The sequence below is a fragment of the Ostrea edulis genome, chromosome 3 (genome assembly GCF_947568905.1).
Source record: "Ostrea edulis chromosome 3, xbOstEdul1.1, whole genome shotgun sequence".
Lineage (NCBI taxonomy): Eukaryota > Metazoa > Mollusca > Bivalvia > Ostreida > Ostreidae > Ostrea > Ostrea edulis.
The window spans coordinates 44,768,173-44,783,121 of record NC_079166.1 but is presented as its reverse complement, the minus strand read 5'-3'; the positions used below and the strand labels follow the sequence as shown (position 1 = coordinate 44,783,121).

At 36.5% G+C, this 14,949-nt stretch overlaps 1 protein-coding gene across 6 annotated transcripts in view; it reads left to right on the top strand.

Annotated features, from left to right (window-relative positions):
- Positions 1-14,949, top strand: part of LOC125673758 (androglobin-like) — a 60,814-nt gene that overhangs the window by 4,200 nt on the left and 41,665 nt on the right. The window contains exon 1 of one of the 6 annotated variants that reach the window (XM_056157824.1): positions 2,999-3,438. The exons of 3 other annotated variants lie outside the window; for them this stretch is intronic. In XM_056157824.1, coding sequence (XP_056013799.1) covers positions 3,311-3,438 — 128 coding nt within the window. In that variant the 5' untranslated portion in view covers positions 2,999-3,310. Of the gene's footprint in view, positions 1-2,998; positions 3,439-6,697; positions 8,191-14,949 lie in introns of those variants that run through there. 2 more of the 6 variants (XM_048910546.2, XM_048910548.2) reach the window with 2 other exon arrangements.

Sequence of the window (14,949 nt, the reverse complement as noted above, 5' to 3'; positions counted from 1 at the left end):
AGTGAAATCATCGATAGGGCGGCGAGACGGCACCAGATTCTTTGTTTTTGGCTTTCAATTCGGAAGTTCCATTTAATCCGAAATAAAAACGGCAACAATGGAACCAGATGTTGTTTTATCCATCTTCGATTTCTTGACTTGAGTAATTAAGCTAATAATTGACCCTTCCATTTCTTGAACCGGGTTGGTTAGTGATTGACCGTTTTAAAATTAAACAGAGGGTCAATAGAAACGTGTTAATATGGATGTACCGAACTCGTAGTGAAAATGTCGCGAAAAAACTGGCAGGATTTGATATCCTCGCGCATGTCATCACAAGACCCACCCTCCTCCCCGGCATTGTCAGTACTGAGGAGGGCATCCATCGCCATCAGAAAGGTCTCCCTCCAGGCCTTTACTCTAAATTCAGTTTTAAGGTATGCAGTTAAAATTGGAACTTTCGTTAGAACATGCTAATCATTAAACGTTAATTTACACTAGATGTATTATAGAAAAGGATTTTATTATTGATGGTTTGATCCCATTGGGAAGATCGAGCCAAATTGGTTGCAGTTTGAGTCTGGCCCAAGGGAGTCTGCTGCAATAGGCAACTCGGTACTGCAATTTGATGGATAATATTTGTCGTAGTTTAATCGCTGTGTGGACACAAAGGAAATATTTTTTTGGCATTAAATACATAATTTATAATCAGAACGATCACTCACTATGGTTATAATTTACCTGTTTCTAAAACGCACCCCCATTTTCCTGAGCCTCTTTTTCACACTTTTTTTCTCTCGAAGTGGACGTACATACAGCTATCGAAAACTAAGGTTCTCATTTGGGGAATTGAAGTGCCTGCACTAGTTAAATAAAACAGTTTTCAATGAGCTCCATTTTGAATGTTATTACTGTGGATTTGAATGTCTGTTCAATCAGGAAATTAAAGGAAAACATTTCACTGAATTATTACATGTAGTTCCCTGCACTTTAATGGCCCATAACTTTTGCAATCGTGTTGTGAAGAATTTGTAAAATGAGAGATTACCATGTCCGGACATAATAGAGAGGGGAATGGAGTACCCTTTAGCAGGCGGTCATCTATCCAAATACTGAAAACCGTCATACACTTCAAGTGAGTACATTTTGGTTTCATTTATTTCAGAAGGTAAATTTTCTTTGAACCTGTGCAGAGGAAAAGCATCTTGTTTGGGTATCTAACAACAACAGTAGAATACTATTCAGTTTCATATAGTTTCTGTTCCTGATTGTTATTTTGTATCCAATGGTATAATTCAACAAGGTTTGTGTTAGCAGCATCCAGGAACATGCCGCACTCAAATAATTAATTTGACATAAAAGTATGACACTGCCGTCATTCTAGTTCCTCAGTTGTCTGTGATTTCCGGTGTATGGAACTGACTAAATGTCACGGGATCCTACTGTTCTCTGTTGTCTTTTGTTTTGCATTATAAATTTACTGATGATGATGGTGATGATGATATGTTTGAGAGAATTTTTTTAAATACTCTTTTTCTGCCTCTTTTGGACACTTCACATGTGTCCTTACCTTTTGATTGACTGCATGAAAAAAAAAGAAGAATTATTGAGTACAGGACTTTTAACAAATATTTTCACACTAAACATTTTGCTATAAATTTTGCTCTTTAGAATACAGGGAAACACATGGTCAACCTCCCCTTCCCCTCCAGCAAGGGAGGGTCTTAAGATTTGTGTGTAGAAAGTTCAACGTTCTTAAATCCCTGGCCCCAGGATTATAAAAACAACTTAGACGTAAAAATATGTATATTGCATTGAAATGTTTAGCAAAATTGTATCACAAACATCTTTTGATTATAATTTTTCACAGTTAAATAAGCAGTGAACAAATGATAGAAATTTTGACTGAAGTCTTAGTCCTTTAAGTCCTTTTCATGACCCCGAGACCTGGGGAGACATATACATGTAAACATTCGATTTCACTACAATTTGAAAATTCGGGAGGAGTGGACAGACGGGTCTGGTCGGATGAGAGTGACGCTTGACCTTACCTTTTGGATCCGCCCATACAAAGCAAAGCGTCTTCTAAGATAACTACAACTGTGTAATTCTATGTCGTTTAGAATATAGAATTGCTTGATTGATTTTTTATTGTTTAACATCCCTCTTGAGAATATTTCACTCATATGGAGACGTCACCATTGCCGGTAAAGGGATGTGAAATTTAGGCCTATGCTCGGCGCTTATGGCTGAGATCTTTATCCTGCTGTGACACGGGACCCCGGTTTTTGCGGTCCCATCCAAAGGACCGCCCCCCTGTAGTCGATTCTTACAACAAGTAAGGGGTACTGAGGACCTATTCTAATCCGGATCCCCACGGGAACGATATATGATGTCTGTGCATAAATGTGCACTGTGTAACTAAGGTGTACTGTAATGATATATTTCGTTTTCTAATATCTTCCCAGTGATTGTATTGTTTATTGAATTTAACGACATATATTATAAGATTTTTAAAGTTTTGATTACTCTGTTGACATATATAGTACGGATACCTGTTATAAAATGAAAATTTTCGAAAACGAAGCGATTGTTTAGAATATGAATTACTCTGATTTTGCAAAAATATTTATCTTTCTGTACCAAGCTAATCTTTCTGTTTCACCGACAGTCCATTAAATTTGCTGCTTCCACTCACCCGCGTAAAGTTTTGTTGTTCCAAAGTCTAAGCAAAACTCGGTACTTGAGATGAGCCTATTATACAGGCGCGTCGTATCGACTGTTACTGTGGTGTTTCTTTGTTTTGTGAAATACTGAGTAAATATCCTTTATGACGGCTAAATTTAAATTTTGTTTAGGGATTACAAAAGGGAATTTTTGTATCAATATATACATTTCAAATCAATACCTTCGATTCCTTATTAGAAACGATTGATTTTTCGCACTGGTCCCTGTTGCTAGAGGTTTTACAGGTATTGATGTAGTTGAGATTTTCGGGGATTAAAGGATAAGATAAGACTACAAGAGGCTGTTGACATTGGAGTTTGGGAAAACGCGGAACTCGCAGTTCTCCTACGATCGCCAACAGTTCCGGGATGATACCGCGAACAGAGCTTTGAAAGAAAGTCTGATCAGTCTACAGAGTGCCTATATGCTGTAATTACATGGAAATATATTGATTCATTAAGAAGAATGTAAATTAAGTTAACAAATCGTTTCCGGATGACTAGATATACCGGCATCTTTGATGCAAATCTTGGAAATGTAAAGACTACGGGAACCATCAATAGTTACGCCATCACGAATTTGTCATCCAGAGGTGTGAGTAGCCATGAGTTCTATGATGGAGAAGCTGGCGTCCCGGAGAATGACAGTTCCCGCGAACGTCGGACTGAATACTTCCAAACTGTCCTTGACTGGTCCCCTTGGTGCTGGTCTCCAAGAAATCCAAAGAAAGCGGTAAGAATCCATGCAACAAGAATACGTCTCCGAACATACTCATATAAATCATACGGATGAGATGGTTCGTTATATCTTTACATTCTAAAGGTAACTTTCTGATTAATTTTAAGATTATGCTTCAAAGGTCTTGATTTGTATTGATTGAAAAATGGTAATAATTTACCTTTTTTTTTTGTTTTGCTTTCTTTGGTAATATGTATATAAGGATACGAATTTAGTCAATTAAACATTTAAGGAGGTACTCTACATCGTCATAACGGTTGACTTCCTTTTAAAACATGGATGAAAATATAAATATTAGCAATATTTGTCTATTCATTTAAAAAATCATTCAGTAGCACAGTAGGTTAGCACGTCAACTGTTGAACTGTAGATCGCGGGTTCGAGACCATCAGGGGTTTTAAAAAATTTTCACATTGCTTTCTACTAAAACTGCATTTTTTGACTAAAAGAAGTATATTTGAAGGTTTTCAATTTCAAAATAATGTTGTACATATCCTCCACTTTTCATCCATATCAAATTTCTCTGGTGTAGCATACATCCTTAAGTTCGGGTTCTGTGTATCCTATTTTTTGTTGGTTTATTCTTGGTGTTCTCTAGGATATGATGGATGTCATGTTGTCGAATCTAGATGATGTCTTTGTAATCTAGTCCACAGGGAAAATTGCACCAGTCTTTCAAGTACATGTACATATATATGCATAAATGGAAATGTGTGGTTTTGTACTTGCAAAAAGCTAATTTGTAAGTGATAAAATCCTTCACTTGGCATGAAAATGATATCGAGTGTTTAAAGATATCAAGAGGAAATTTTAATTTCCATACATGAAATAAATTTATGAAGGCATAAGTCATACGGATACATCATATTACGTAATTTGCACGAGAGATATTTCATTATCGCAGCACGGTGGACCAGTCTCTGTAGAAACTTTGACAGACAGGAACCAATAACAGCTGATATATGCTTTAGTTTTAACACAAATTGCACTTGTGAGGGTTTTCTAGGATTATACCCAGAGTTTTATTAAGGTACATAGATTTTTCCGATGTTTGCACGGCATCAGTACCTGTTGAGCTTCTTTGATTGTGGCTATGGTCACTGCAATTCTATCGATAACGGTTTTTCGAAATGTACAATATCAGTTATTCAGGTGATTAGATTTCATGCAATGCATATAAGGTAATTTTTAATCAAACATAATAACGTTTTTTTTATTACTTTGGTCTTTGATTTTGTAAATTTCCACGTGGTATATCAAATCCAAGAAAGGTAACTCGTTTATGAATCAATACTCAACACCATTCTTCTTGATTCATTGGCTAAATAATTCTGAATATGTACATACACTAATCTAAGTATGGATAAATAGGAGGAAATATGTGTAAAAGAGAAGAAAAAAAAAATGTTGAAAATCAAACTGGGAAAGGATACATATATATAAATATATATATATGTATATACATAGTTTCTTAGCACATTGTTATTCTACGAAATTGTCGTTTTTTTTTTGTTTTTTTTAATGCCCCCCCCCCCTCCTTCAAAGAAGAGGGGCAGATTGCATTACACCTGTCGGTTGGTCGGTCGGTAGACCACATGTTCTCAATATCTTGAGAACCATTCACTTGATAGTATGTGGGTTGGATATGAGTAGAAGATGACTCCTATAGTTTTTCAGGTCAAAACGTCAAAGGTCAAGGATCAATCTACTCTGGACATAGGAAGACATTGAGAACCCTCTGCTTGACAGACATCAAACTTGGTACACTCCTAAGGAGTAGTAAATGACCCCGATATATTTTGAAGTCACATGGTCAAGGGTCAAACTGGGCATAGGAATATACTGACCACTCAATATCTTGAGAACCCTTTGCTTGACAGACATCAAACTTGGTACAATGGTACATCTTCAGGAGAAGATGACCCCTATTGATTTTGAGGTCACATGGTCAGAGGTCAAGGGTCAAACTGGACATTGGAATATACTGTCCATTCAATATCTTGAGAACCCTTTGCTTAACAGACTTCAAACTTGGCATGGTGGTATATCTGCAGGAGAAGATGACCCCTATTGATTTTGAGGTCATATGATCAAAGGTCAAGAGTTAAACTGAACATAGTGATATACTGTTTACTATATTTTAAGAATTAATTGCTTGATTGACACTAAACTTGTTACACTGGTACAGCATAAGGAGTAGATGACCCCTATTGATTTTTAGGTCACATGGTCAATCCACTCTTGACATATAGGAAGCTATTGTCTGCTCAATATTTTGAATTGGTGATACTACTATCAATTAAATGATGCATGTGTATAACCCTTTTCAATTTTGCAACACGGGGGGAGGGGGGGGGGGGGGAGGGGCATATATGTTTTACAAACATCTCTTGGGTTTTGTGTGTGTGTGTGTGTGTGTGTGTGTGTTTGTTTTTATTTTAATTTAGCTTTATTTTCATTTTTGTTTTTGTTTTTACTGGTTGATTCGATAATCTATGCAATACGTTGTCCCAGATTTGGATTACCACATACCGTACAGTCCTAATGATAAGGAATCAAGTCTATCGTGGGCTACATATGAACATGGGATAGACCGGCGCATGACTATCATTTCTATTTCTCCTGACAAACAAGTTTTATTCAGAAACTCCTTTCAGTTGATTTTTAGATATTGTCAGAATTACCTGCAGAGGATTCCATCACGCGCACGTGTTAACAGGGTAATGAAGAAACAATATTTTAGAGTAATTAAAATGTTCAGAGTGGTGGCCTCGGGTTGTTAGTTTTGCGGATCTAAACATTTTTCTAAGAGCGATAGCGGATAACACATTATTCCAGCAATTATGTTCCTGCACTTAGATGAGCTTTGTCATAAGTGCAATTCTATCATGTAACTCTGATATACTGTTGAAAAAGCATTTCTTCTTTTCATTTGATCAATCTGAAATCTACTGATTAAGGGAAAATGGTTGCTGGTACGAGCAAGCACGTCGCGTGATTTTTCTTAAGCCGGAACTAAGTTTCGACAGGGATCTACTGCTTGGTGTCCGATAATCGGGCTTTCCATACAAAATATTTGATTATGACAGTGCGGATAAGGGGAAAATTGGCGAATATTCTGATTTATGGCAAGTAGAATATTGGTCGGTATATTCCACAAGAGATGAACAAGGTTGTTATCACTCAATACTGCCGTTATCTTGCCATGACCTCTTCAAAGGGACTAGAGAAACGCAGTACAACGTGTTAGTAAAAGTCAAATCGCCAATGTAAAAGACGACTTATCTTAGCTGCGCTCAAAATATTGTTTGCCTACACCCAATTAATGAGCGAGTCTTCTCTTTTTTATGACTTGTCAGGTCGTCGTCTTGTTTACAGTTTAAAGGTTATTGCAGAGATGAAGTTCTAAACATCATAACGTCTATAAGCAAACATATTGTAGGATGTGTTCGCTGCCGATTCTGACTGCTGTGAGAGTTTTGTACATTGTGTAAATCACTGTCCTTTGGATTTTTATGTGCTACGCCATAATACTGTAAATATGTACCATGTTTGCCCTCTCTTGGTGTAAGGGAGACCATTTAATGGGTTTGTAAGCCAGTTATATTTGATACATCGTCATCCACAGAGAATACAGACAGTCTCAACACAGTAGAATTTTTGGCCTCTTGTTATTCAGATTGAAGGGATCGACTTTATTATGTGCACTTCCTCAAAAGACACTGCCGCGTAGTGAATACCTTTAACGCTGTACACGTGGTTCCATGAGAGGTGAGGACTGCTGGTGGTGCCAAGCGATGTTCAACGCCCCGTCTCTTCTGTTTAAGGACAGATTTATCGACATTTTCTTACGTCATTCTCTTTGATGCGTTAGTTTGGTGACATCTCTATTTTTAGACCGATATGGGTTATCACTGTTATAGTTAAGGAATTGAAGTACAATGGTTATGCAGAAAACGAGCGGAAGCCAGTTGTTTGTTAACAAGAATCACTAACGACCATAAAAACTGCATACTGATTGAGAAGTGTGCATATTGACAAGAGAATTCCGCTACAATTTGTTTTAAAATAAGATAATTCACAGTAGTAAATGATAAAGTACCATTAGTCAACATTCAAAACTGATCATTTCGAAGTCAGAGCTGGAGATATGATCATCAACATATTTCATCGAAAGTGCTGTCTTTTCTTGAGTGGGCAAAATGAAGAAAAATGATTTTTAAGCGATGTTCTAGCAACCATATTTGCATTTAAAGCTGCCTTGATGTTCTAGTGATTTTAAATGGAATAAAAGCTCGTTAAACTTCCTACCAGGAGACAATGGAAGACACCCTCTGATTTTTGACGTTTACGGAACAGACCTTTAAAATTTTAACTGTCAACAAACAATTCTTAGGTTTCATCTAATGAATTCTACAGGAAATTAAGAGGGTTTATAAGCTACGCCTCCGTATCAAGCGTTGAAATGCTGAATTTTAATTCCAATTTTAATTTGCAATTTCATCAACGATAGGGATCAGGAATAATCAAGCATTGATACGTTTTAGTCTGAAGTGCACGGTGATTGAACTCGTGAGCGTTTAGTATGGATGGATGTAGAACACTCCGAACCAACATACCAAGGATAGAAACCGTTTTACAGCGAAGAAAATATTAGAATAATATTGTTATAAAAATGGGAGAGACAACTCCAACTAAAACTGCCTTGAGGTCCCTGAAAGCTCTCAAATTAGCCGCGGTCTTCAGGTAAGCTACATGTAAAAATTTGTTTTCGTAAAGATATTGCTATTGCAGTTAGCACATGAGCGAGTTTTATTTTGAATATATATATATATATATATATATATATATATATATATATATATGGAATTGCAGAATCCATAATTGTTTTGTAGTTACATATGCTAAATGCAAAATTTATATATACATGTATATACTTTTAAAAATCAGCCAGACGCATTCATCATCAATTCATTCGCTCAAATTGTCTTTCATGATTAAGCTATTGGCTGTCTTCGCTTAATGGGCCGTAAAATCCCTGTTGTAGCCGCTGTACGCATTCACCTATCTGGTAGTTTATCGGTAGAGATATGCACCCTATCTCATTATCGCACTGCTTCGGTCCTGCGGTAGTGTGGTGGGGACAATAGGCCACTGACGGCTATCTGGGGGACCTGGTACCCAATACCTGTAACAGTTCATCACACGACAGGGTCAAAGGTCAGGCTTACTGGCAATTAGAGGTATTGGTGGCCATCGAAAGAAATTCTCATACATGTAGACAATCGTTGACAATTACCCTGCGTATCACGGATGCTGAATCTTAGATTATATAACCTCTGTAGAACACGTGATGCGAAAAACAAATTCCTGTATTTATCAGTTATAGTAAAATGCCCGTGAAGCAGTCGAGAAACCAAAGTATTGAAAGTAGACAGCTACCATTTCCATCTTAGTCTTGATGATTTTATAAATGAGTCCATCTCTTCGACACCATACCTAAATTGTACACTTTTTTCATGGAACAATAGACACTAGTTAGTCGCGCAGATGCAGAGAACTTTGAGATAATAGATATGATTGATAGATACATATCGGAATATATTCTCTACAGGAAGATGACAAAACGCCCAAAATATATTTTTGTACATCACTGAACGTATCAGAATCATTTGAACTTAGGCTGATCAAGAATGCACTTTTGTTTAAAATGAACTATGATTAAAGAGTGGAGAGAGTGATTGGGCTTGCCCCTTTGTTTTCCCGTGGGAATTCATATTGCCACAACGGAAAATTAAATCCGTTGAATTTACAACGTAAGGTATGAAAAGTAACACTTTAAATGAAATCTCGTGACTGGTATGAACATTAGCGTGATTTTACGATCGTATCGTTGTAAAATTTCGACACAATAAAGATGCAAATGATATGCTAATCGTATGTAACATTTTCGAACAAACAATGCCGGGTATTTTTGTGGTTATATATGTGTTGATATATATCTATTGATGCACTTCAAACTAATAATCTGATCATCATATTGGGTCTTAATGTCTAAATAGGTCACATCGCAGAAAACCTAGGAAAATAAGGGGCAGGGGTATGGTTATCAAGAAATACCTGGTTTTTATTGAATATTTTGCAGTGTGAATTATAAAAAAGGAGTTACATTTCATTTTGATTAATTTAAGAAATGCATTAATTTTGAAAATGACATAAATAGCTAGATCTCGGATTCTATCTCGCTGTAGAGTGGGCGTGTTGGAGGTGGTGAGACTTTTAGGTCATTTTCTTTAAGTGTCTTCTTCTACGATAATACACTTTAAAAACGATATAAGATCATTAGTACATAGTTCTGGTATATTCAAATTTGTCTGTAAAAATAACCAATTTTACAATTCCTTGCTGAAAATAAAAATTCAGCATATTTTTTGGAATGTGAATTTAGAGTTGTCAGAATTCTTTATTGCAGTCTCAACTTGCATTTAAATTTATGTATAGCTAGTAAATGATTAGTAATCAGTGAGTATCAGAGGAAACTCGGAAGTTTTTATGTTAATAATTATTGTGTTTGATCTGAATTTCTGGTACGTTACTTGTCAGTATCAGAGGAAACTCGAAAGTTTTGACCTTAATAATTAGTGTGTTTGATATGGATTTCTGGTTACTTGTAGTGAGTATCAGAGGAAACTCGGATGTTTTCATCTTAATCTTCTTGTCGTTCGCCATCACACTTGGATTTGTGCTTCCCTTACGAATCTGGTGATCTTCTGTAAGACATCCACTGTTCCATATAGTTTCTCCTGGATTGCTGTTGGGGATGGCCGTATCTGTTGACTCAATCCCTGATGGCCTTGCATGTCTGTAGAATGTGGGTAGTATCATCATACTATCATGTCCTGTCTCAACACAGGGACACATTGGAAATGGTACAACCTTCATCACTCTGTTTAGATGTTGGTGTAATCTGTTGTGCCCTGTCTTCAGTAGAAGATAATAGTCTGGTCAGGACTTGACAGCGGTTGGTAACTGTCTTAATTGTTGCTTGGGTTGACCGTACAGAGATTTGATGATCGTCATCTCTGCTCGGCAGACTGGCTTTTCCTTCTGTTGTTGTACAGCACCATGTTTAGCTAAAATGTCAGTTTGTTCATTTCCATAGATTCCACAGTAAGAAGGGATCCACTGTAGCACTGTCGTATGACTTTTGATATTGAATAACACCTGTTCTAGTAATGGTAGCTTGTGATTTGTCAAAGCCTGCAATACAGTGAGTGCATCTGTCAGGAAAACAGCCCGGGTCAGTACGTGTAGCATGGATGATGGCTTCTTCAATTTTGTAATTGGAACAGTGTAGGCCTGTAGGTGTTGCTTGGGATTGTCGTTCTCCGTTTGGATATTTGATGTAAATACCAGCTCCTCCGTTATTTTTTTGTTTTGGTGGCATTTGTGGCTGGTCCATCTGTAAATACTCTTATCCAAGATTCAAGTGGTTACTGTTCTTTTAGCATGGTTATAGTGAAAGTTTTCTTAACAATGTCAGATTGCTCATGTTTAGAGGTGATGTTTGGTATTGTTGTTTGAATACTGACATTCCTAAGCTTATATTCACAGGGTTGGTCATTCACAGAGAAAGCAATGGGTTTGACTTGCTTTGGTAAAGTTTCTTGGTGTTTTCTCAGCAATGACTTTGTCTATAATGTAAAACTTGGTCATTTAAGTCTGCCTGTAGAAAATTGCTTTAGTCTGGTCTTGAGTGCACTAGCATTTTTATGACTTGTATCTTTGTTTGCTTATTGGTGGTATATTCGTTATTTTCGCTCTGTATTGGTGTTGATCTCATGGTACCTGTGATGACTCGTAATGCCTGGTTCTGAACTTTGTCTAAGGTCTAGGTGTGTTTTGCTAGACAGTCATCCAAGATCTATCCATGTTCGAGAAGAGGGCGGACATTTCCTTGGCAAACTGATTTCAAGATTGTTTTCATTTGATCCCCTTTTAGTACCTGTCAGTTTCCCAGTGGTGCATGCTTAGTTTCTTTCTTGCCTTTGTCTCAGCTGATGTTATATCATTGTCAAATGTTACACCAAGATATGTCTGTTGGTCTTCAATTTTAAGTGGTGTATTGCCCAAGTTAATTCGAACAGGTTGGTTTTCAGAAGAGAGTGTAAAGAGAGTTCCAGTTAGTTTTCCCCCCTTCTTAATGATTAGTATGTTTGATCTGGATTCCTAGTTACTTGTAGTCAGTATCAGAGAAAACTCGGAAGTATTAATCTTCGTTCATATATTACTTTGGTAACGGTATTAGTTAAAACAATAACAACAGATGTAAGGCAATGTTTTTTTTGGGTTTAGCACACGTTTTTCACACCATAAAATCGAGTTTATTTATTATTTTTCTTCACAATTTCTCACCCAAAAGTGCAGTCTGATGGCAGTATTGGACTTACATTCTGTATCTTGTTTTCGTAATCTTCTTTTGCTTTCAAGTGCATTGCATTTTACTCTGAGGTCTGTACGGCAACAATGAAGATTAATATACTGATTAGCGTGTTCGGTAATGCCAGGTGATTAATCTGAGGATTTTCCAAGCGTGTTGGGATTAGCGGGAGAAGCATAACGGCCAAGTCCGGATGTGTTTCCCCAAGTCGCCATTTTGTTTACAGGATCTCTAGATATTGTTTTTCCTAAAATGAGCGAATAATGGCAAGCAAGAAGAAAAACCTAGCTACCATTGACGAGAGGACTCGGTCTCAGAACTCAAGGTAACGTCAGGGTCGTTAATAACCTTCAGAGATGTCTAGCTTACACGACAGTTATTGACACGTGTCTAGTATTGTTAGAATCAATAATCGTGTTGCCGTGGATACGGCGGTACTTTTCTTTTGGGATATTTTGATTTGATAGAGAGATAGATATTATCGCTATAGATTTCTGTTTACTGTCATTAATTGTGTTTCCCCCATCACGGTACCTCAACATCAGGTGCTTCATACTGATTAACTGTTTTCATTTCACAAGATTCCTTTCGTCAATCATCAATTTGTTTTAATTTTTTGTTGTATTTGCCATTTTAAAGATAACTTTGATCGTATTTCTGTTGTGATATACAGAGGTGTGTTTTTCATCAAATCCGAAGACTACCTTCTGTTTGAAAATGTTCTATATAAAGGATAAGAAACAAGTAAATAATCAACGAGTTCTTATCCTTATGAGCTCCTAGTGACTGTCATGGAATGCACACAGAATGATTATGGTATTATGCTTATATATCGAATTAAATTATATACTGAATAACAGAGATTAAAGATTGAATAATTTACAAAAAAAATATGTTGGAGTCATGAACAAATTTGTGTACCAGAAAAAAATAGGATACAATTAACATTATATAACAAATTTTCCCTGTCACAAAGTTACAAATAAGTAATACATGACTACCTTCAAGATGGGATTTTTCTTCTTCATGAAAATGAATATAGAAATACGACTGCACCAATATCATATCGTTTTAAGTAACGGTAATACTTTTCATATACATGTAGTACGGGTTCGTGATATTTTCCGAACATGTGAATTGGAATGTCAGATATAGACCTGTCACGTCTGCTTGTCTCGATGTCTGACTGGAAGTGATCTGATCTCTGTTAGGCTCTCTCACTATTCTAGGGTTTCCGTCATAGTCAACAGGGGAAGGTTTATTTATAAGATTTGGGTTCCACTTGTTGTTTTGTGTATGGTGGTGTGGCTTGTCGAAAAGATTAATACTATAATCTAATTTCAACATAATATTCTGTCTTCAGTCTTACATATTTACATTTCAAATGTTCTTGTCTTTGATATCTTTACAAATTGTAATGATAGCCATTTCCTCATGAATGCGATGCAGTTGTTAACAATGCGCGTATGGATCTTGATAAATGTAGTACGTCTATTTCAGTGGCTGGGAATTCCAACAGAAATAAATGTAGAATGCAGATATAAGAAATAAATTTCATTTTTGAAAATACATGAAGGTATGGACTGCGATGCTTCACCAATCGGAACTCCTCGAATGTCTCGCGCACTCAACATAGATCTCGGATGTAATACGATGGCATCAATGAGCGAATTTGATGCATTGTCAATTGTGACGTCACAGCAATGCATCAAATTCGCTCATGGATTCCATCGTATTACATCCGAGATCTATGTCGAGTGCGCGAGACATTCGAGGAGTTCCGATTGACGCTTCACGTCGGAATACTTTTCGTGATGCGCGGATCAATGCGCTGGAACATGAGTTACTAGTATCCCGGCGTGTAACGTCGCAGTTCACACCCTCATGTATTTTTTAAAAAATAAAATTTATTTCTTGAATATATCTTTTAAAAAAATTCCTTATTCATTGCGTGGACTACTTTATATTGGAGGCTTGTTAGATTGATAAGGAAATTTAAATCTACTTGGACGAAGGGCAATAAACACGTCATCCTTAAGCGCGGTTCTTAAAGTGGTAGCGAATTCATATAGTATTTCCCATACACCTGCTTAGTGCTATTTATTTCTGCTATATAGTAGTTTAATGAGTTCGATCAATTTCGATTCTTAATTGTATATATTATTAATTCTTTTTGTACTTTCATATATCCCGGCCTATGTATTCAATTTAAGAAAAATTACTGGATGCAACATTAAAAAAAAAAAAAAAAAAAAAAAATTTGCTTGCAGCACAGGAGAAAAAATTTCTCAATCCGTTAATTTAATCTTAATGGTGATTAAGATTATAGGCAACAATCTTCAGCATAGCGAGTTCTTTAACTCCGTGTGTTCTACTGTACACGAGTTTGCTACCAGCAATACTTGATTTCTAATCCATTTATAACACAGAAAGAAGTATGAACATTAAATAACAATTTAACAAAGGTATTCCGCGGATTAGATCGGGTTAATTCCAAGGTATATCTATATATAACATATTTTATTAGTCTGGAACTGCGCGGTCGAAGGGTCTTCAAAATATTTCATGACCAACACCTTATTCCTTCACTGAATGGAAGATGGAGTGTTAAACTAATTTAAAAAAAAAAAAATTCTGTATAATATGGCGGGAAAAGTCCCCCTCCTTGGGGGTCGTAAACAGAGTAATGCTAATCTTCAGCGATACCGATTGGACAGCGCCTCCTCTCGGCCGGGCACCAAGATGTCCGGACTTCAGACCACAAGATCCAGGTAGGGAGTAGTTATTAACTGGGTTTTTTTTTCCAAAGTCGATCGCGATATGTGAATAGTATCTCGTCATTTCATTTTGTATGGAAACGGTAATCTGATTCCTTTTCTTCAAAAACGTGTGGATTTCATAACATCGTGTGAAATCCCCCAGGGAATCAAATCATTTGCAAGGTTATTGTTTATTGGTTTGCGATGCTTATATCTAGAGTTATCCTTCTTGGCGTAACCAAGCACTCTTGAAAGAAATGTTCGATGATGAAATTTAAAAAAAAAAAAATCACGAATGTTGATATG